Source organism: Saccopteryx bilineata, chromosome 9 (genome assembly GCF_036850765.1).
Source record: "Saccopteryx bilineata isolate mSacBil1 chromosome 9, mSacBil1_pri_phased_curated, whole genome shotgun sequence".
In the NCBI taxonomy this organism is placed as follows: Eukaryota; Metazoa; Chordata; class Mammalia; order Chiroptera; family Emballonuridae; genus Saccopteryx; species Saccopteryx bilineata.
Window position 1 is genome coordinate 72,397,588 of NC_089498.1, and position 21,705 is coordinate 72,419,292.

Here is a 21,705-nt window from a genome sequence, read left to right on the forward strand (position 1 = left end):
TTTATAGCATTGACTTTTACACACACAAGAAAAATCCTTTCAAAATTCTTGTCTTCTGTTTCTCCTTTTTGCAAGGGAGGAGGGCATAAAAGTGACTCGGGCTTGCTGGCTGTCTGTACTCAGTGATGGAGAGAAGAAAATTAGGAAGGCATCTCACTGGTGCTTTATCTTCTGTTTTAGTGCCCCACCCACCCCTATAATATCTGTAACTACTCCTAAGAAGGTTTTGCTTCAGGCTTTTTTCTGTTTTGTTTTGTTTTTTAAAGAAAAAGAAAATGAAAGCAAAAAAATAAAATAAAAGATCCAGTGTCTTTCTTACAACATATTCTTTTATTATATTTTACTTGGTTTGGAAAACTTCCCCATGGGTGGGCACATCTAGTATGTCAGAGACAAGACCTGTCTCTAACTGGCCGAGACACCTGCTGTGCCAGGCCCTGGGTCAGACAGCACAGAATAGCCTGTGTTTCTCAGGCATCAGGTCCTGCTTCCAGAAGCAGGGCCTGGTTGGCCTTGGTCCACAGGAGCCACGCTCCGGTGGGTGGCCAGGCTTTGGGGGAGAGGCACACGTCTCACTCGGGCCCAGGCCACGGCCCAGATGGGATGGAATGAGAACCCCAGTTAGGCTGGTATCCGTGGACTCTGGCCAAGTATCTAGAGGCCACCATCAAAAGTAGGCAGGGAGGAGAGGGTGGACAGAGGGTGGGGCAGAAACAGAGTTTACTCAGATGAATTCATTAACCACTTCTGCTGCAGAGAGTTAACTTATGTGGCCCAAGTAGGCTCCTTCAGATGGGGAAGCTTCTCCAAAATAGAAGAGTCATTTATATACCTTAACCTAGCTGTGCCAGGCATTACTGTCACATGGCTAAGTCTCCAGATAAGTGATATTAGGGTTGGCCAAGAAACCAGAAGCACAAAACCACAGAGGGTGCCCAGCATCAGAGCTTTGTCACTGATAAATCTGCCCATAATGGCAGCCTAGAAGCACATGGGGGTTCACCTGCTGAACCTCCCATGTGCTCCCTGAGTGTTAACCAGACAGCGACCCCTCTAAAGGCCACAGTAGCTCAGCTGCCTTTTCTTAAACACCCCTAGCAGCTGGCAGGCCAGGTTTCCATCTTAACTCTGGCTGGCTCTGTAAAAATTCAGAATGAACTAACCAAGAGGGAAATTTGTATCTCTCTTCTTAAACAGCCTATGACAAATAATCAGGGTCTAAAGTTGGAACTATAGAGAGTTTCATTAAGACTAAAGACTGTAGGGACTCCCAGGCTCCTGTTAACAACCTGAGTGTCGCAGGATGTGCGGGCTTCCCCACCCTCTGGATGATGGGAGAGACCAGGGTGCAGATCCCCTTCCTCAGCGGGTCTCGCTCGGCAGGCCCTCCTTCCTGCCCTTGCAGACAGGATGCCAGCCACCAAGAGACCCAGCTCTCTCCCCTATCCTGAGAGCTCTGCACGCCACACGCCACGTGCACATGCACACACAGCCACGAGGAGCCTGTGGCAGAGAGCTGGCTTTGCCCTTCCAGGACCAAGTGGAACACTCAGCCGGCACATGGCAAGCAGATCTTTCCAAACCCAGAAAGAATCCTCGGGGGCCAGGGAGTCTTTTTAATGTCTGTCTCCCTCTTCGTTTTTGGTTTTCTGTAAGATATTTCTGGTGAGTGCATCACTGGCATCTTACTCTAGAAAGAGTGCCCTTTGACACCTGTCAGGCGGGTACCACTTGTCAAGCAATCCCTTCAGTGGCGATGGTGGTATCTCGTCCCGCCCAGCCTCCTCATCATGGTGGAGACTGCCGCATGGTTTTCCAGCTGGTGGAGATGAACAGGTCCCGGCTCTTGGCCAGCCGGACCATGAAGCGCCCCACATAGAAGCCGCTGATCTGGCCCACGCCGTCATTCCTCCCCATGGCCAGGAGAAAGGTCAGCGCCCCTGTGGAGCAGAGGCACAAACTACAATCCTGCTCATCCTCTGTGGGCCTGCAATTCCCAGATTTAGTTATTCTCATTACTCAAGCACTCCAGAAGACACTTTTGTTACCATCTTTGAAAGTCTGTGCTAGTGGTCAGTGATCGCAAAGGTTTCACCATGTCTAACCCCAACTCTCTTAAAACTGTGAAGCACACAGGGCCCCCTTACCTGGTGTATAGGCCTTCAGGGGCCTCTGTTTCATGGAGTTGACAATGTTGGCCACGGCGATGTTGGCATGGAGGCCAGCATGATAGGCCATCTTGGGCTCATTCACATCAGCACAGTCGCCAATGGCATAGACGTGGGTGCAGCCCTCCACCTGGAGGCACTCGTTCACCCTCAGGGCACCGCTGCTGGCCAGCTGACTCTCTGCCAGGCAAAACCGACAAGACACCGAGACTCTAAGCTGCCACGTTACGGGGCCTCCTGAACACAGTGAAGAGGAGCTCTGGTGCTGGCCAAGCCCCCCCCCAAATGCACACCCTCCAGAGGCAAGCTTCCCCCTAATGTGTTTCTGCCTGAAGTCCCCACCTCAGAACTCCTCCTCCAAAGGCAAGGTTGCTATCGCAGATGGAAACTGGTCAGAAAGACAGCAGGTATCATTTCATGTAACGGGCATAACTCTGTAAGCTACCATGATTAATTTAGAGTGCTTAAGTTTACGACTTGGCCAAGTCTTGAATTTTCTTTTGAACGTGGGTTAGATCTTTTAAATAAATGAAGGACTTTAATAAATGATAGAACTTTTCATTTTAAGGGACTTAAAGAGTTTACCTTTGAAGTATAACATTAGGACAGTTAGGTGTTAAACTTTGGGATCTCTGTCCATTCCAACCCATGCTAGCATGGACTAACTTCCTTCCTCTGGTTTTGGATAAGCGCAGGGCACAAAATAGGAGCTCCTTGTACAGGAATGGCCCTTAGGAATAAGTGATGGGAACCTGGGGACACCACAACCATAGAGCTTGAGAAGGAGCCACTGAGTCTCCAGCTCACACATGGAGGCCATCAGTCCTCCTGCTCTACCTTCTGGTTAACTAGATTATTCAAGATAGAGCTTTAAGAATGTGAAGCCACAATATTGCCCCCACTTCCCAAAGGGTTGTTCCAAGTTCAAGTGGCCAAACATCTGGATCAGGGTTTGGGGAAAGCAGCACACCTGTGAATAGAGAAAGACCTGACCCCAGAATTTCCTCTGCGTAGGTCATCCTAGGAAAGGAATAGGAAATGGATGAAACCCATTCTCATCTCTCACCACTAGGGGGCAGCCCCCAATTTTGGAAGATTCTGGTCACTTTGGACATCTTGAGCTAAGTCATCATCGTCACAGCTGAGGAAAAGACAGCAAGAGTGAATCTGAACTTCAATCTAAAGTCTGGTGTCACCATTCAAAAGAGACAAGCTTCTGGGATGAAGGGGGAAGTTAAGGGGGTGCCGATTCCTGGGGAGAAGGCCTGAGGGGCCGGCCTTCTTGGATGGCTGGACAGTGAGGAGGCAACCAGGGTAACGGACAATGGCTCAGCCTCCTGCTTACCAAAAGCACTGTGGTAGGCAAAGCTGTTGACCTTGATACCGTTGCAGACAATCACCAGGTTGGTGGCCACCTCTGTGCCTTTGTCCGTCCGCACACTGATGCTCTCTTGGTACTCGTTGAAAGGCAGTTCCTCCAGGTTGTTCACCCGCTCGCCTGTCAAGGAAGGTGTGACCAGGAGGCTGGCAGAGTGGAGACAGGCTGGGGCCCAGGCCAAGGCTGAACCGGGGAAGACTGAGGACCCGTGAAGGCCTAGGGAAGGCGTGGACGCTGCAGCCCCCCCAGACAACGACTACACTACCCCCTCCCCTCCCTGCCCCTCTCCCAGTCCATCTGCTGCCCCAAAAAGCACAATCTGGGCCCCAAGGGATCCAGTGGGGGGACAGTTCCAGGAAGCAATTTGAGGCTGTTTCCCAAGAAGTTCTGGGAAAAGCCACTTGAGGAGGACCTCCGGCATGTTCCCCGTCAGCTACAGCAACCCGACCAGGCAGGACAAGCCTCCAGACACACTGACAGAGGTGAACGAAGAGAAGTCAAGCTGCCAGCCTACTCTCCTCACTGCCTAAAAATAGAGGCGATCACAGTACTGCAGAGCCAGCTACAGGAAGACCAAGGGCCAGGATGGGTTTCATAGAGCAGAGGCCTCACCCCTTCCTGAAAATACAGAGAGGCTGAGCCCCTTGAAATGTGTGGGACAGCACTGGGGCTAGAGCCCCACTCTCCAGCATGCTTGGTTCTCTTCCCTCCTGCTCTGGACAAACACCAGACTTCTCACCACCCTCAAAATACAAGCCAAAAAAAAACTATTCACTTTACCATAGAGACATCATAATTCAGGTCAAATCCTAGATGATATGTTAAATCATTCAACAATAGGTACCATCTGCACTTTGTCCAAAGCCATAGCCAGGACACTGCTGCCTCTCTGTGACATGGAAATCCCATAAATACGAGGGCCTCTGCCCTGCCCGGGGGCAGATACAACCTCCAGATGGACCACAGGGCTCAAATGGTCTCTGATGCTCAACCCCAGGACACAGAGAGAGCATGGCCCCCTCAAGCTGGGAGCAGGGACCAAGCCTCTGAGCCCAGTCCGCTAGGCCAGGGGGAGGGCAGGCCGGCGGAGGACTTGCACGCACTCAGCAGCAGCCGCACGCCTTTCCGGAGCAGGATCTCCTTCGCTTCCTGCCGGACACAGGGCAAGAGCTCCTTGTCGGCCAGGGCCACTTGGGAGTGAATAAGAGTGACCTGGGGACAAATGACCAGAGGACAGAGAAGGAGCCACTGAGTCTCCTGCTCAAAAAAAGTTTATAAACACATCAGTCTGTCTCCCCACCTCCTCCCATACCCCCAGTTTACAGGCTTAGGAACCGAGGCCCAAGTGAAGTCATTTTCCCCGCACTGGAACCAGTGAACGGCAGACTAGGCCGGAGCCCACGTGTCCTAGTCTAGGACCCCACAACCCACACCTAGCACCACATGGAAATCATTTCCAAGCATCCTTGGGCACTATGGTTATAAGTCACTGGCATTCTAGCTAAACCAGGCTGATATTTACATTAAAGCTGGTACATAAAATGGGCACTTCCAGGCATGTCTACTTGCTGTCCAGGTCAGCACAGTAAAGTGGGAGGCCACCTGGAATGGTGTGCAAAGCTACCATTGACTTTGAAATCAAACTGCCTGAGGTGAAATCGCATCTCGGACACTCACTTGGACACTGCCTGACAAGACAGTGAGGGTCAGAGTCCCACTCACAGAAATTTTGTAATGATGAAAAAGAACGTGTATAAAACACTCAGCTCTGCAGGGTGGCTCTTGTTTGTCTACTGGTTATAAACATAAGGAAGTTACACTGAGCTACTTCCTACTTCAGACTGGTCTTTACCCCATAAATCAAAATTAATGAACTTTTACATCAATTACTCATAATAATTTCCTACAATTTGTCAGAGAACCACCATATAATTAAATTAGTCTGTATTGATCTCACTTTTCAAAACCAACCTGCCTTTCCCTAGAGATGAGGAACCAGCCACAGAAGCTGATCTGGCAGCAGCTGTGAAGTACTCCTGCCTCCATAATTACCGATCAGCTCTCAGCCCTCAGCTGAGCCTCCCCAGCGTGCCAGGGTGTTTTTTCCTCTCCAGGATGCCAGGCAGGCTCCCTATCCCTCCTTCATTAAAAGGGAACGGGGCCACCCTCCCGTGGGCCAAACTGCAGGCTCCTCCATGTGGCTGTCCAGGTCAAGGGCTTTAGTTTCTTACAGACCAAAAAAGCCACTACCTGCCCCAAACAAAACAGTATCTAAGGGCGCCTTTGACTAAGCTACTTGTCAGCAAGAAGAGTCATTCAAAGTCTACGTTTAGATCATAAAGCCGGGACACTGATGGGAACGCCAGAGTTAATACTTTGTACGGTGTCTCCCCTGGGCTTGATCCTCCCAGTTGGACTAGAAGGCGGGACTCCTACTGAACTGGGATACACCCTGACTCTCCAGAAAAACTCCCAGCAGAAAGGGACTTCAGGGCAGTGTCTTTTAACTGCCGGTCTGTGGACTGATCTGCTAGAAATTTTGTGCCAGTCCATGAAAGAGTTCACCACCCTGATGTTGCATGAAGATTATAGAACCAATGATCTTACTCAAATTCACTGAAGCTCGGGTGATTTCTGCCTTTGCAGTCCCCAAAATAATTCTATTTTCACCAGTCCCAAGTGTAAAAAGGTTAAAAATCACTGCTTAGGGGATCCCTCAGTGCAGAGAGCAGGAGATGGGAAACACAGGCTCCTACTTTATATTAAGAAAGCTGCACCTCCCAGGCCTTGAGCATATTCCTGATTTTCCTTAGACCACTGAGAGCTCAAAACCAATGCTGCTTTCCCACCTCTTTCTCGGGGTATTCTGTTTTAATCTCAGCTGCCATCTCCACACCAGCAGAGCCTCCACCCACCACCACGATGGACTGTGAGCGCTGGACCTGGAGCAGAAGCAAATATGAAAACACATTTTCAATCTCACCCTGCCTCGTGGGTCAGCAGGGGGCGAGTCATTGCCAAAAAGAATAGAGAACTCCTTCCAAATTCAGGGTCCAAATGTGCTTCCTTGGGGCCTGGCACTTGCTGGGGGTCATCCTGCATTTCCCCATTTGATCCTCACTACAGCCCCAAAAGGCAGGTATCCCTCCTGCCCACCTTTCAGGTGACCATGGCTCAGGTCTGTCTGAGTTCAAATCTGGGCTCCTAACCTCACGAACACCCATTCTCCCAGCTTCTTAGAAGCTCTGCAGAGAGGGAAAGCCCTGGCTTAGTCGTGTAGCAGCACTCACCTTCAGATCCCTCTCTGGGTGTCCACACCTCATCAGTTCAATGGTGACAGACCCGTCCCGCCCGCCTCCCAGGATTGCTGTGAAAGCGGACTGAGGTCATGGATCCAACCCTGCTCTATGAATCACAAGGCCTTGTGCCACCAGGAGCCCCAAGGAAGAGAAGCTGGGGACTCATCAATTGCTACATGAGCAGGTCTGGGTGCTCATGTTCAGATGTTGATGACAAAGTCAAAGGTCTCCCAAGGGTCTCTTTCTAATAACCCTCCATCTTTACAGCCATAGTCCCAGACCCGAACACCTCCCAGAGTCTCCCTGCTGAGCCCTTACTGTCCCCATAGCCATTTCTCTCTTCTGGGGGCCATCCTGGCTGTCCTTGCTGCCCTGCCCTTGGTCAGGGGGTAGCTCACCTGCTTCACCATGTTCTCATAGGCCTGGATGGCATCCTGCTGGCTGGAAACCTGGCTGAACTTGCCAGGGAAGAGCCCGGTGCTGCCCGTGGCCAGGATAAGATGTGAGAAGGGTAGTGCCTGTGAGGGGCAGGAAAAGAAAGGTGAGAGCAGGCCTGGGGTCTCCATCCAGCCCCAGGCCCACGGGCAAGGAGCCCCTGGTGGTGAAGCCTCCCTGGGCAGTCTCGGCAGCCCTCCTTAAAGGGGAGCAAAACTATCACATGGTTAGACCACTAGGTGGCACTGGAATGCAGAAATTCCCAAGAAAGCAGATTTTACCTCCGGCCACAGGCACCCACCATGGAAATGAGAGGGGTGAGCTCCCCACAGTGGAGGCAGGTAAGCAGGAAATAGGAAACTACTTATGGGGAAAAAGTAGGATTCTAGCTTCTAATGTGGACATCATTTAGAATTTCCTATGCATTTCAGAAGTTACCCCTGCACCCACAAAAACAGAAAGGGGAGAGGGAGGTAGTTCCTGTTGGAGCCTAAATACATAAAGTTGACAAAGCCAGTGCTGCTCTGATGGGAGGAGGGCCAGGAGGTCTGTGTCCCACTCAGCCCCACTTATCCCTGGAGGCCTAAGATGCCTCATGGACCCTTCCAGGGCTCCAAAAGTCTGCCCGGAAATCACAGAACTGACTGGACAGGTTAGCTCACTTAGTTAGAGCATTGTGCCAATGCACAGAGGTTGCCAGTTCGATCCCCAGTCAGGGCACATACAGGAGCAGATTGATGTTTCCATATTTCTCTCTCTTTCACCCTTCCTCTCACTCTAAAAATTAATAAATAAAATTATTTTAAAATCTGAAATCACAAAAAAGATTGATGTTTCTGTCTTTCTCTCTCATCCTTCCTCTCACTCTAAAAATTAAAAAATTAAATTTAAAAAAAAAGAAATCCAAAATCACAGAACAAGGAGACTCAGTAATCTTTCCAACCAAGATTCCTCAGCCCTAAAATTAATTCAAGGAATATTGATTTACATTAAATCACATACTCACTGAGAACAGAAATTATGTCCCCTTTCCAATCCCCCCTTAGCTTCTTTTTTAATTTTTATTTATTGATTGATTTTAGAATGAGAGAGGAAAAGAGAGAGAGAGACCGAAACATCGATTTGCTGTTTCACTTATTTATACATTCATTGGTTGACTCTTATATGGGTACTGACCAGGGATCGAACCTGCAACCTTAGCATATCAGGGACAATGCTCTAACCAACTGATCTACTCAGTCAGGGCTCCCCCCTTAGCTCTGGTTAGAGGGCCAGGCTGGATGACCCTCAGTGTGGCGAGCAGGCTAGTGGCAGCTCACGGAGGGGGCTCACATCACTGCAGCTACACCCCAGGGCTGTGCTACATATCAGGGCAGAGGAGAGCAGAGGATGAAGAAAATCTCTCCCCCCATGACTTCCCGATCTAGGGACTGGGTCCTATGTGTGCCAACCCTTTGATTCTGTGGCCATGCAGGGCCCCCTCAGCTGGCCAGGCCTGGGGCTGGTCCAGGGCACTGGCTTTCAGAGGATGGGCTCTGGGCTGAAAATGCCTGAGTTCGCATCCCGGCTGAGTCTCTTCCCAGCTGGAGGACCCTGGGCAAGCCACTTATCCTCTCAGTAAAATGAGGTTACACTCCCACCCTCACAGAGTCATGGTGGGCGCTAAATGAGATTACATAAGGCTTAAGACAGTGCTGCACACAGGAAAGGCTCAAGGAGTGTCAGCCACTACTCTCCTGTGTCTGCCGCAGTCAGGCCTTGGCTTACGAGGAAGCTGCTATCTGCCCAGCAGCAGGCAGAAGTTGGGGGCCACAGGGCTCTCTCCACCCAGCAGCCCTGCCCAGGTCTCCCCCCACCGCAGCCTGTCCTCCAGGGGCCCCCGAGGCCGACTAACCGGTAGGTTGGCCCTGCTCACCGTGCCATCCTCCAGCAGCACCCTCTGATTCGTGAGATCGATCCCAACCACCACGCCCTGCCGGAAGCTTTCCTTGAAGCTCGTCGAGTAGGAAATGAATGTCTTCTTGGCAAAGCCTGGGGAGTGGACACAGGAAGTCACATGTAAAACTGGGTTGCCCACAGGAGGCCAGAATAACTTAGAACCTTTCCTGAGCGCACACCAACAGGGGTGCCCTGGGCCAAACAGCCAACCAGTGGCATACCCGGAGTACCCACCCCCCTAAGATGCCAGCCTGAGCCTCAAGTCCTCAGGGAAGCTCAAGCTCTGACTTCTGGGGCCTTGATATGGCAACTGCTTAGGTCAGTGACCATAAGAGTCTCCAGAATTTGTCTAGAGGTAGAATTTAGGCCTCTTGCCTAAGCTGAGAAAACCACCCCCAGACCCACAGCATGACAAGACAACTCCCACCAAGAAAGCCTCAGAAAGGATCTGTTACCACTCTCCACAGAGGCCCGCAGGGCTGCCACGTTGTGGTGAAAGGAGTCCTTCATGTCCACCAGCACGAAGGGGATGTTCAGGGCCTGCAACTGGCTGGCAGCCGCAATCCCGCCAAAGCCCCCGCCCACGATCACCACACGCATGCTTCTCAGGTCCACTGAGACCTGGGAGCCCATCTCGAAGCCGGCACTGTCAAGATAGAAGAGGAGACCACATCAAAGTTTAGGGGGGCTCAAGGCTGGGAGAGCAGAGGTGAGCCCACAGCAAGGAAGGCCTCAAATACCAAGACTTGATCTTTTTTATTTTATGTAATCATCTATTAAGATTTTAATTGTAAGATCTGAATTCCAAAGCAACATGGGTATCCTAACTCCATCCATCACCCAACCACCCAGTTCAAGGCTTCCACTGTTAGTTACCAAGTTTATATGAATCTTCCAGAGATAATCTGTGCACCTATAATTATAACTATTTTTGCACACATTAAACTGTTCTGCACTTTTTTCCCACTCAATATATTTGCTCACTCATCAACATAACTTAATTGAGCACCGGCTCTTTGATGTGCCCTGTGCAGTGGGTCCCGTGGTCAGAGACAGACAGACACGGTCCCTGCCCTTGCAAAAGAGGGTCTTACAAACTCCGAGAGACAGGTGGATGATGAGGAGATGGGGGAGGGGCTGGGCAGGCACAGGAACAGAAATGTGGACACCCCTGCGGGGAGCTGCACGCACAGGCCCTATCAAAGGAGCCCAACAAAGTTCTTTTTTTCTTTTTTTTTTCTTTTTTTTTATTTTTATTTTTTACAGAGACAGAGAGTGAGTCAGAGAGAGGGATTGATAGGGACAGACAGACAGGAACAGAGAGAGATGAGAAGCATCGATCATTAGTTTTTCATTGTGTGTTGCAACACCTTAGTTGTTCATTGATTGCTTTCTCATATGTGCCTTGACCGTGGGCCTTCAGCAGACTGAGTAACCCCTTGCTGGAGCCAGCGACCTTGAGTTCAAGCTGGTGGGCTTTGCTCAAACCAGATGAGCCCGCGTTCAAGCTGGCGACCTCGGGGTCTCGAACCTGGGTCCTCAGCATCCCAGTCTGACGCTCTATCCACTGCGCCACCGCCTGGTCAGGACAAACAAAGTTCTTTAAACTCTACATTAGGCAAACACTGCAACCAGACTGCCATGCACAGGCCACCAGCTTCAGCCCCAGGTCTAAGGAAACCAACTGACGGGTTATGACAATCAACCTGCAAAACAGGATGCAGTGTGACCAAGGCCATGACAGTGGGGTGGGGAGGAGAGGTCTGAAATTGGGCAGACCATTCCCCTGAGCATTCCTGGGATAATGGAGGTGCACTGGGACTGCCAGCAACATCCCCCAGGAGACATGGGGCAAGAAGAAATGTCTGCGGTAAGAAGAAACAGCGCTGGTTAAAGACCAAGAGGGAATGCCTGCCAGCAAGATGGTGGAGAGAAGGACTGATCACACAGGCTTGGCGTGGGGAGTGGAGGGGGAAGGTCCTACTTGATGCCAGGGACAGGGGAGCCAGGGTGGAGGGCCAGGACCGCAGGCCAAGTGTGCCCCAGGCTCACACTCACACATGGACTGGTGCAGCCTGACTGTTTCCCAGCAATCTGAACAAACCTTGACTGAGTTCCTGAGAAGCTAAAATCCAAACACCCTTGGCCCAGATGGACACTGGAGGACACCTGAGGCAGAGGACAGTGTTGGGCTGGATCACTAGGTGCTGGACTGCGGAGCACAGAAGAAAAGAAAGGAGGCAAAGCTTGCCCGGGCTCCCCCAGCCAGTCTGAGAAGCTATCTGCCAGGCTCATCCTTCACAGGGCCTGGGTCACCTGGCACATCCCAGAGCCTGTCCCTTTTGATAGCTGAAGGACTGGCCTAGGGCTGCAGTCAGAGGCCTTGTCCTAGCCCAACTTAACACCAAAGAAGGGTGCTCATGGCACAGAACCTCAGGGCTCTCCAGTGAGGGAGCCCAGCTCTCTGAGATGCAACTGATTGCAGCTGACATCCTGAGGGCAGTGAGGGGTCTGGGAGATGCTGGTTAGAGGCGACAGGCCATCAAACTTCCTCTTTGCCTGTGCCAAGCTCTAAGGAGAGGCAATAATAAACCAGGCTGCCAAGGAGAGACACTAAAGAAAGAAGCAAAGCTCAAACTGCACAGAAAGCAGCAAGAGAGGCCCAACATTGGCTGTGGGCTTCAGAAAGGGAGGTTCACAGTGGGGGATGGCAAGGCATGGGGGTGGCAAGGAAGGAGGAACTGGACTCAGATCAACCTTGAGGGACAGACAGCAAGCTGCCCAAAAGCTTAATGGAAAGTGTGTTCCAGCCCCCTTGGGGCCATCTCAGGCAGCACCACAAGCAGCTGAAGACCACCACTCTATCCTGCATCATCTATGTGGCTAACCGGGCCTCCATTTACCCCCTGCAATGGAGGGGACACCCTAAGATGTCCTTGCACACATAGTTTTCCATCACATGGTGGTCAGATCTTCCCTCACTTATGGGGGCAGCTTATAATTGGACCTCCAGACACTGTTCTCATTGGCATTCTAATGCCTACTGCCTAACTTCTCCCCTAGGGGAAGGAGAACCCAGAAGGGAAGGGAGAACCAGGTGAGGAGGGTAGATCTGGGCAGAGAAGACTGGAGGGGATTTGATCTTGTTTCTCACTGGCTAACTGGTCCCCAACTCATTGAAACTTGTACATTCTATCCATTACAGATGAGGCAACAGCCTTCAGCAGGGCTGGGACCAGGACAAGTCCCCAGCAGGTAGTGTCCCTTCATTGCTCCAGCCCTCAGAAAGGTTGTCCAGAGCCAGCCCCCTGAGTGTTCATTAGGCTGAATCTGCCAACTGGGCCAGAAGGAGAATGTCTCCCAGGAACCAAAAGCTAAGACGGCCCAGGACCCAACCAGAGGTCAGGAGTAAACACCAGGAGCTGAGCAGAGCCTGGGACTACAGCAGGCAAAGAAGCAGGCTGTGGGAGGGGTATATTCCATCTGCCCCTTCAGCATGGCTCCCTCTGTGCCAACCCGCCCTTGGGTCCAGCAGCCAGCGAGGAGATCAAGGAAATACCCAGAGATCTCTGCTTTCAAGCTGGTTGGGCATGGGCCCAAGAGAGGCTACATAGTTTGTTGGGCAGAAGGGGTCCACCGTGGGGCAGGTAACACTAGACCACCCAGGAAAGCCCAAGGAGGACCCTTAGAAAATACCTGGGGCCTGACCAGGCGGTGGTGCAGTGGATATAGAGCGTCGGACTGGGACGCAGAAGACCCAGGTTCGAAACCCTGAGGTCACAAGCTTAAGTGCAGGGTTCATCTGGCTTCAGCAAGGCTCACCAGCTTGAGCCCAAGGTCGCTGGCTTGAGCAAGGGGTCACTTGGTCTGCTGTAGCCCCCCAGTCAAGGCACATATGAGAAAGCAATCAATGAACAACTAAGGTGCCGCAACGAAGAATTGATGCTTCCCATCTCTCTCCCTTCCTGTCTGTCCCTCTCTGTGCCTCTCTCTCTGTCTCTGTCACACACACAAAAAAAATTAAAAAATTAAAAAATAAAAGAAATACCTGGGGCCAGGGACCTTCTCCACAGAGACACAGCCTGGGCCAAGAAGTGCAGTGGCAGAAAGGGAACAAGGTAGATTGATTAGGACAGGTGATAGGGGCCAGCACACAAAGGGTGCTTGTCATGCCAGGGCAGAGTTCTGGCCCATATGCTCACCAGTTCTAACTACCAGGCCTGCCCTGGGCCCCTCAAAGGGTCCCCTTGCTGGGAAAGAAAGTAAGCCCTATAACCCCAGCAGGCCTGAAGGGCAGTGAGTTGGCCCTGGATCAACTTGTTTCCCCAAAGGGCAAACCCTGGCCTACCCAACCAGGCACACTCTCAGTGAAGGCAAATGGCTTCTTTGGAGTTCCAGTGGTGGGTCTGGGGCCCGAAGGCACACCCGAGTGAGAGAAGGGGAGGTCCTTCTGTACCCCAATCTGCCTGAAGCCTTTCCTGGAATCTACTCTTCTCTCTCCTCTACTAACCTCTGATGCTCCCACTTGGGGAACGGTGCACTGGCGGCTCTCCAGCCTACTCCACCCTTCCAGCTCAGCAGCCTCCCTTACCCAACACTCTTGCACACACGGACTCTTCCTTGGCTCTACCACTGCCAATTCTTGCTTGGCCCCAGAGGACAGTTGGACTGCCTCCTGCTAGGCCATGAACCACTATGCCAAATACCTAAACCACAGGCTTAAGCCATAGACCAGCTTCCCAGTCACACACCCTGTAGGTGCTCAAAAAGCACATGTGCAATTGATGATGTTGAATTATGTGTTCTTGTTGGTGGGAATGTAAAGTAGTACAACCATTATGGAGGAAAGTATGGTGGTTCCTCAAAAAACTGCAAATAGAACTACCTTATGACCCAGCAATCCCTCTACTGGGTATATACCCCAAAACCTCAGAATCATTGATACGTAAAGACACATGTAACCCCATGTTCATTGCAGCACTGTTCACAGTGGCCAAGACATGGAAACAACCAAAAAGCCCTTCAATAGAAGACTGGATAAAGAAGATGTGGCACATATACACTATGGAATACTACTCAGCCATAAGAAATGATGACATCAGATCATTTACAGCAAAATGGTGGGATCTTGATAACATTATACAGAGTGAAATAAGTAAATCAGAAAAAAAACAAGAACTACATGATTCCATACATTGGTGGAACATAAAAACGAGACTAAGAGACATGGACAAGAGAGTGGTGGTTACCAGGGGTGGGGGGAGGGAGGATGCAGGAGGGAGGGAGGGAGAGAGTTAGGGGGAGGGGGAGGGGCACAGAGAAAACTAGACAGAGGGTGACAGAGGACAATCTGACTCTGGGTGAGGGGTATGCAACATAATTTAATGACAAGATAACCTAGACATGTTTTCTTTGAATATATGTACCCTGAATTATTAATGTCATTCCATTAACATTAATAAAAATTTATAAAAAAAAAAAGAATTATGTGTTCTAACGTAGCAGTAGTGATGGGCAACTGGCTTCAGTCAATGAGACACTATCAGTGGAGACTACATGATAACGCTGTTTTGAACCTATACTATGGAATATTCCGGAGCCAGTCACTCATTTTTAGAGTGGATAATTTTTATAAGAAAAAGTTTATCCATGATTTATCCACACCCATAGAATGTACATGACCAAGAGTGAATCTTAATGTAAATTATGGTCTCTGGGTGATTGTGTCAATGCAAGTTTATCAACTGTAACAAATGTACTACTCTGGTGAGGAATGTTGATAATGGAGGAAGCTATGCATGTGTGAAAACAGGGGCCATATTTAAAAACCTCTATACCTTCCCCTCAATTTTGCTGTAAACTTAAAACTACTCCACAAAATAAAGTCCTGAAAAAAGAAAGTTTACCCATGGATAAGTCAGGTAATAGAACAGCATGTAGAAGCCTAATCACACTTATGAGTGATCAGACATGTGTACCTAGCTACATATATATACATACATGTAATGACTACAATAGCTAGCATTCATTGCACTTTTACTCATATCTCTGCATTGAATAGGTGTTTTTTCTCCCATTTTAGAAAGAACATCAGTAACTGGCCCAAGTTCAGTCCTCAGTCTGACAGACCTGTGTACTAAACCAAAATGTTCATAGTGGTCCAAAAATTAGCTTTTACTTTCTACTTTGAGCTTTTATTTTTTGTATTGTTTAAATATCTTTAAATGAGTGTGTCATTTTTACATAAAAAAGCTTTAAATAATAAAGCTTTAAAAACAGGACAGCCTGACCAGGTGGTGGCGCAGTGAATAGAGCGTCGAACTGGGATGTGGAAGGGCCCAGGTTCGAGACCCCAAGGTTGCCAGCTTGAGCGCAGGCTCATCTGGCTTGAGCCAAAAAAGGCTCACCAGCTTGGACCCAAGGTCACTGGCTCAAGCAGAGGGTTGCTCGGTCTGCTGAAGGCCCACGGCCAAGGCACATATGAGAAAGCAATCAATGAACAACTAAGGAGTCCCAACGAAAAACTAATGATTGATGCTTCTCATCTCTCTCCGTTCCTGTCTGTCTGTCCCTGTCTATCCCTCTCTCTGACTCTCTCTCTGTCCCTGTAAAAAAATAAATAAATAAACATTAAAAAAATTTTAAAAAATTAAAAAAAAAAAAAACCAAGACAGACCTCCTACCATCTAATTCTTTTTCATTGACATATTAGTCATAGCCCTGTCTGGTTAGCTCAGTGGATAGAGTGTCAGCCCGGCATGCAGACATCCCGGGTTCAATGCCCAGTTTAGGGCATACATGAAAAGTAACCATCTGCTTCTCTTTCCCTCCCTCTCTCCCTTTTCTCTCTCTTCCCTTCCCACAACCAGTCACTCAATTGGTTTAAACATTGGCCCTGGGCACTGAGAATAGCTCAGTTGGTCCAAGCATCAGCCTCAGGCACTGAGGACAGCTTTGTTGATTCGAGCATTGGCCACAGACAGGGGTTGCCAAGTGAATCCCAGTTGGGGCACGTGCAGGAGTTTGTCTTTTTATCTCCCCTCCTCTCACTTAAAAAAAAGAGAGAGATTAGTCATATAAAATTCACTCTTTTAAAATGTACAATTCAGCCTGACCAGGCGGTGGCGCAGTGGATGGAGCGTCGCACTGGGATACAGAGGACCCAGGTTCGAGACCTCGAGGTTGCCAGCTTGAGCGCAGGCTCTTCTGGTTTGAGCAAAAAAAGCCCACCAGCTTGAACCCAAGGTCGCTGGCTCCAGCAAGGGGTTGCTCGGTCTGCTGAAGGCCAACGGTCAAGGCACATATGAGAAAGCAATCAATGAACAACTAAGGTGTTGCAACACGCAATGAAAAACTAATGATTGATGCTTCTCATCTCTCTTCGTTCCTGTCTGTCTGTCCCTGTCTATCCCTCTCTCTGACTCACTCTCTCTCTCTGTGAAAAATAAAAAAATTTTTTAAAAAAATGTACAATTCAGTGGTCCCTAGTATACTCATAAAGTTGTTCAACAATCACCACGATGTAATACCAGGACATTTTCATCATACTAAAGAAAGAAAAATTACATTCATTAGCAATCATTCACCATTCCATCTTCCCTAGAGCCCCTGGCAACCATTAATCTCCTGTCTCTACATATTTTCCCATTCCTTATCTAATATAACTGATTTCTTTCACTTAGCATAGTGTTTTCAAGATTCATCCAAGCTGCCTGACCAGTGGTGGTGCAGTGGATAAAGCATAGACCCTGAGATTGCTGGCTTGAGTGCAGGCTCACTGGCTTGAGCCCAAGGTCACTGGCTTGAGCCCAAGGTTGCTAGCTTGAGTCCAAGGTCACTGGCTTGAGCCCAAGGTCACTGGCTTGATCAAGGGGTCACTGGCTTGGCTGGAGCCCCCCAGTCAAGGCACATATAAGAAGCAATCAAGAAACAACTAAAAGTGCCGCAACAATGAGTTGATGCTTCTCATCTCTCTCCCTTCCTGTCTGCCTGTCTTTCTCTCTTCATCTCTCTCTCAGAATAAAAATATAAAAAAAGATTCATCCAATCTGTATTATGTATCAGTATTTCATTCATTTTTGTGACTAATATGCCACTGTACGAAGATACCACATTTTGTTTCTCCTTTTGTTAGCTGGTGTGCGTTTGGGTTGTTTCTACCTTTTGACTATTGTGAATAATGCTGCTATGCATTCATGCACAAGTTTTTCTGTGAACATATGTTTTTAATTCTCTTGAGTATATACCATTGGTGTGGAATTGTTGCATTCTATGGTAACTCTGGATTTAACTTTTTGAAGAACCACCAAACCCTCCCTCTGATTTTAAACTGAATATCAAACCAAGGGAGAGAGCACAGGGAATCAACTAAATCTGCTTAGATTCAGGAAGGTTAGCATAAAAAAAGGTCCAAGAGAACAAATTCTAAATGCCCAGGAACCCCTAAGGAAATTTACCTCTGCCCCTCTTTCTCCCCAGCATGTGTGTGTGTGTGCGCGCACACACACACACACACACACACAGATCTGGTTCACACTGGAATTTCTCATAAATCCTGTTTTCTCTACCAAGGACACCCAGCCTGACCCCAGGGGAATTCTCTAATACAGACAGAGACTTTTAGGAATCTGCTGAAAAACAAGGACGTTACATTTATGCCAAAGTTGTAGAGAGTTCATGCCTCAGAAGACATACAGTAGGAGCCATGTGGGCTCTCATCAATTCAAGGACATAGTCCAAGATTGCTTCACAGAAATCACTAATAAAATACACAGCTTTTTGAATCTTCACTGGTTACACCCAGGGTAGACTTCGACATCTGTGTTTCCACAGTGGCCATCCTGAATGAGAGGGCCACTAGTGAGACTCCAAGCACCACGAATGTCCCCCTATCCACCTGGGGGGAGCGGGGGTGGAAGCTCTCTGCCTCACTCACTGGACACCAGGGGATAGGTTGAGAGTAGGCATTTCATGGCCAGTTCCCCAAGGGAAACTATGCTAAATATAACCCAAAAGAAGACCAATTTCTGAAAGGGCTCAGTCTGACAAAGGAGCTATCCTTTCACGCCCCAGGAGAGGGCAGCTCTGGGAAGACAGGTTCATTCCAGTGTCACACATACTCCTGTACCCAAAACCTGGGCCACAACACTGGTACCTTCTTTGAGAGTCAGTCACTTTGTGGTTCCCATAACATGCCACGTCTGCTCACTGCCTGTGCAGGATTCTGGCGTTTTCATTTCACCACCAGCCTAAGGCTGGTCTGGCCCTGGGGTGCACCACCCCTGGTAAGCTCTACCACTTAACGCTGGGCAGTCCTGAACAAGGCCAGGCCCAAGAGGGCGGTAGTCCCCCCCTTGAAATGGAGACTCTCCTGATTTGGGGTTATACACAGTGCCCTTAAGGGGCCTCTTCTAGGTGCTGGGGTGATGGTGGGTGGCGTCTGAGAGCTGGGGCTTGCACACGGGGCATAGGCGAGTACACACACAAGAATCTGAGCAGGTCTCCTTTATATTTTACACATTTACATGTTTTACAACTGGACTTTGAACACAGGACACACAACTGGGATGTCTGGAAGCCCTTCCACAAACTATTGCATGTCTGACCTCTGCCCTGTGCCCGTCCTACTGTGAGATCGTGGGCTCCCAAGTGCCTCTCCCTTCCCCACCCTCCCGGTGCATCCAGGGCCGGCTGCCCTTTGTCCCTGCGGAACATGGGGCTTCGTGAAGAGGCGAAGTGGGCCTCCTGGTGCAATCCAGAGCCTGGGGACGCTGAGTAACCTGGGAAGTTCCCTACTAGAGACGGAGCTTTCCTCTTTTCCTATGACACCAGTTTCCAACCAGCGGCGGGGTGGGGGGTGGAGATGAGGGGTGGGAGGTGAATGGGGGAGCCCGTTTTACCTGGGAAGACTTAGCAGTAATCGCGGGCAGCGGGCGGGGAGAGTCGCCTTTATCTCGCCGGGAGTAAACCTCCCTGTTGCGTCTGTGTCCTGGACCACCGTCCCCTCCTCCCACGGGCACGACTCCTGCGCACCAACCTCCGATTCTGTCCGTTGAGTTTTCCAGGACCCGGCGCGTCCCCGTTTGGGGAGCCTGCGGGCTCTGTGGGCTCAGGGGACCCCGAGAGCACGCCCGGAGCGGTGCGACACTTGAACCGCAGGACTCCTCCACCGCCGCGCGGCTCTAGCGGAATGCTCTGGTAGCGGAAGCTGGGCGGTCCCTTCTGGCCCGTGTGACTCGGCGCCACCTCTGGCTACACCCCCACTCCTGCCCGGTACGACTGCTGCAAGCGTTCCCCGCCTGCGCTCTGGCGAGTGGTAACGGTCCCAGCTGTGAAACAGACGCTCCTTAACGTTGTTGTTGCCTGGCCGTGCGCGACACGCTTGGACTCCGTTCCAAGTTTGGCCCGACTTTCTGCCAGAAGCCGCCAGGACTTCAGAGCACGGGCTCCCGGGCATGGCCGTGCCACCTCGGGCGGTTTAACAACCGCTTGCCTTTCCTCATGTAAATAATAATCTCACAAACTCAGGAGAGCACCTCTGTACTCCTGGCCCTGTGAGATACAATGGAGAACAAAACAGGCCTGGTTTCTGCTTTCTGTCTTGTGAGGTGATAGTCTGGGGAAAGACAATATATTAAACACGTAACACTCATTAAAGTAAGAAAAACTGGGAGCAGAGGAAGGGTGCCAAGGCCTCCCTCCAAGGATGAGGAGTTAGGTGCTGGGCTGAGAGGAAGCAAGCATGCTCGGGTGAGCTGAGAGCAGGGTCATCGCAGAGGCCAGCGTGGGCAGGGGACACAGGCTGCAGGCCCTGGTGAAGACTGCCCTATCACCCAAGGGCAGTGGGATTTGCCACTGCAGGATTTTAAGCAGAAGAGTGACAGGTCTGAGTTCTGTTCAGGAGTGAAAAGATGGGGGAGTGGAAGGGCTGCCTAAAATTGGAGGAACCAGCTAGGAAACAAACAGAAAAGGAAGTTGGATTAAGAAGGATATGTAAAGAAATGCAGATTTGAGCTACAATGTAGCAGTAGGATCAAGCTAACCTAGTGACAGATAAGACATCTTCATCTATTCAATAATAGCACCTACCCTAAGAGATTTGAAAAAGATTCAGTGAGATGTGTCAGTGCTTCAGTGCGGTGTCAGGCACACAGCAGCAGAGCGCACAGTGGCCAGCTTGCCCCAGGCTACACAGTGCTGTGGCAGCTTCCTAGCTTCCACCCCAATGCTCTTTGACTACTGCTCTTTGTCTCCCCAGTTTTCACAGATATTTATACTAGTGGCCCTTTCTGCACCTCTTCCAAAAGCTGTGGTAAAAGACCTTATAAACAATACCCCTGGCACAGGGAGCGTTGTGATCAATTCCATACAGGGGTCCCCAAACTTTTTACACAGAGGGCCAGTTCACTGTTCCTCAGACCGTTGGAGGGCCGCCACATACAGTGCTCCTCTCACTGACCACCAATGAAAGAGGTGGCCCTTACGGAAGTGCGGTGGGGGCCGGATAAATGGCCTCAGGGGGCTGCATGCGGCCTGCGGGCTGTAGTTTGGGGATGCCTGAAGATCAGCTCAAGCTGGGAGAGAATCTGGTGTGCTCCTGTGAGTACCACAATCTTGTTATTAGCCTCCAAAGCCCAGGCACCATCTTCCACATCTCTGCAATCCTTACCTCTTCTCCTATCCTAGCTGGCACTCTGCCCCATAAACATAGGCTGAAGGAGGGAACACAGTGAGAGGCGTAGGAGTCTCCACCTCCTTCTCTCAGCCCCAGGGGACATAGAAGAGCAATGATGCCAGAGTGTGGGTGCAGAGAACCCATGGGCCCTGCCCATCCTAAACAGTCTCACACGGAATCATCAGAGAGCCATGAGTTGGATAATGATGCTTCAGGCACAAGCCTTGCATTTGGCCTGGACCTTGCAACTTCCAAATAGTTTTTGTTTCTTTTTTTCCCACCTGAAACCCCCCCCAAAAAGTAGGGTGGGGAGATATTTAACTCTGACACTGGAGTGAGCAACAACCACCCTTGACCAATTATTTGGGGCAGAGACCTCACTCTGCTAGACTTTGGGCTGCCAGCACCTGGTTCTTAGGTGTTCACTAATATTTGCGTACCACAGCCTGACCTGTGGTGGCACAATGGATAAAGCATCGACCTGGAACGCTGAGGTCACTGGTTTGAAAACTTGGGCTTTCCTGGTCAAGGTACATGTGGGAGTTGATGCTTCCTGCTCCTCCCCCCTTCTCTTTTTCTCTCTCCTCTCTAAAATGAATAAATAAAATCTTTAAAAAAAATATTTGCTTACCATAAAGCTCACTCTTATAAAGTGTATAATTCAGTTGATGTGATAGTTGTGCAACCATCACCATTATCTAACTCCAGGACATCACTCCCTATTCACCCCTCCACTCAGCCCTGGCAATCAGAACGATACATTTCTGATGTAACAATCCTACCAGTAGTCTAAAAAAATAAGAGCTAATGTTT

At 50.0% G+C, this 21,705-nt stretch overlaps 1 protein-coding gene across 2 annotated transcripts; it reads right to left on the reverse strand.

The window, feature by feature from the left end:
- Positions 1-1,622: 1,622 nt before the first annotated feature.
- On the reverse strand, positions 1,623-21,578 carry AIFM2 (apoptosis inducing factor mitochondria associated 2). Of its 2 annotated transcripts, none has more exons than XM_066243515.1 (9): positions 19,255-21,578; positions 9,674-9,864; positions 9,196-9,311; positions 7,244-7,363; positions 6,396-6,488; positions 4,650-4,758; positions 3,514-3,666; positions 2,148-2,348; positions 1,623-1,940 (listed from the first exon to the last, which is right to left on the reverse strand). In XM_066243515.1, the coding sequence occupies exons 2-9, from the start codon at positions 9,849-9,851 to the stop codon at positions 1,789-1,791; spliced, it is 1,122 nt and encodes a 373-aa protein (XP_066099612.1). In that variant the 5' UTR covers positions 9,852-9,864; positions 19,255-21,578; the 3' UTR covers positions 1,623-1,788. The 2 variants fall into 2 exon arrangements, with proteins under 2 accessions (XP_066099612.1, XP_066099611.1); XM_066243514.1 differs by having other exon boundaries at positions 19,118-21,578.
- Between the last annotated feature and the right edge of the window lie 127 nt (positions 21,579-21,705).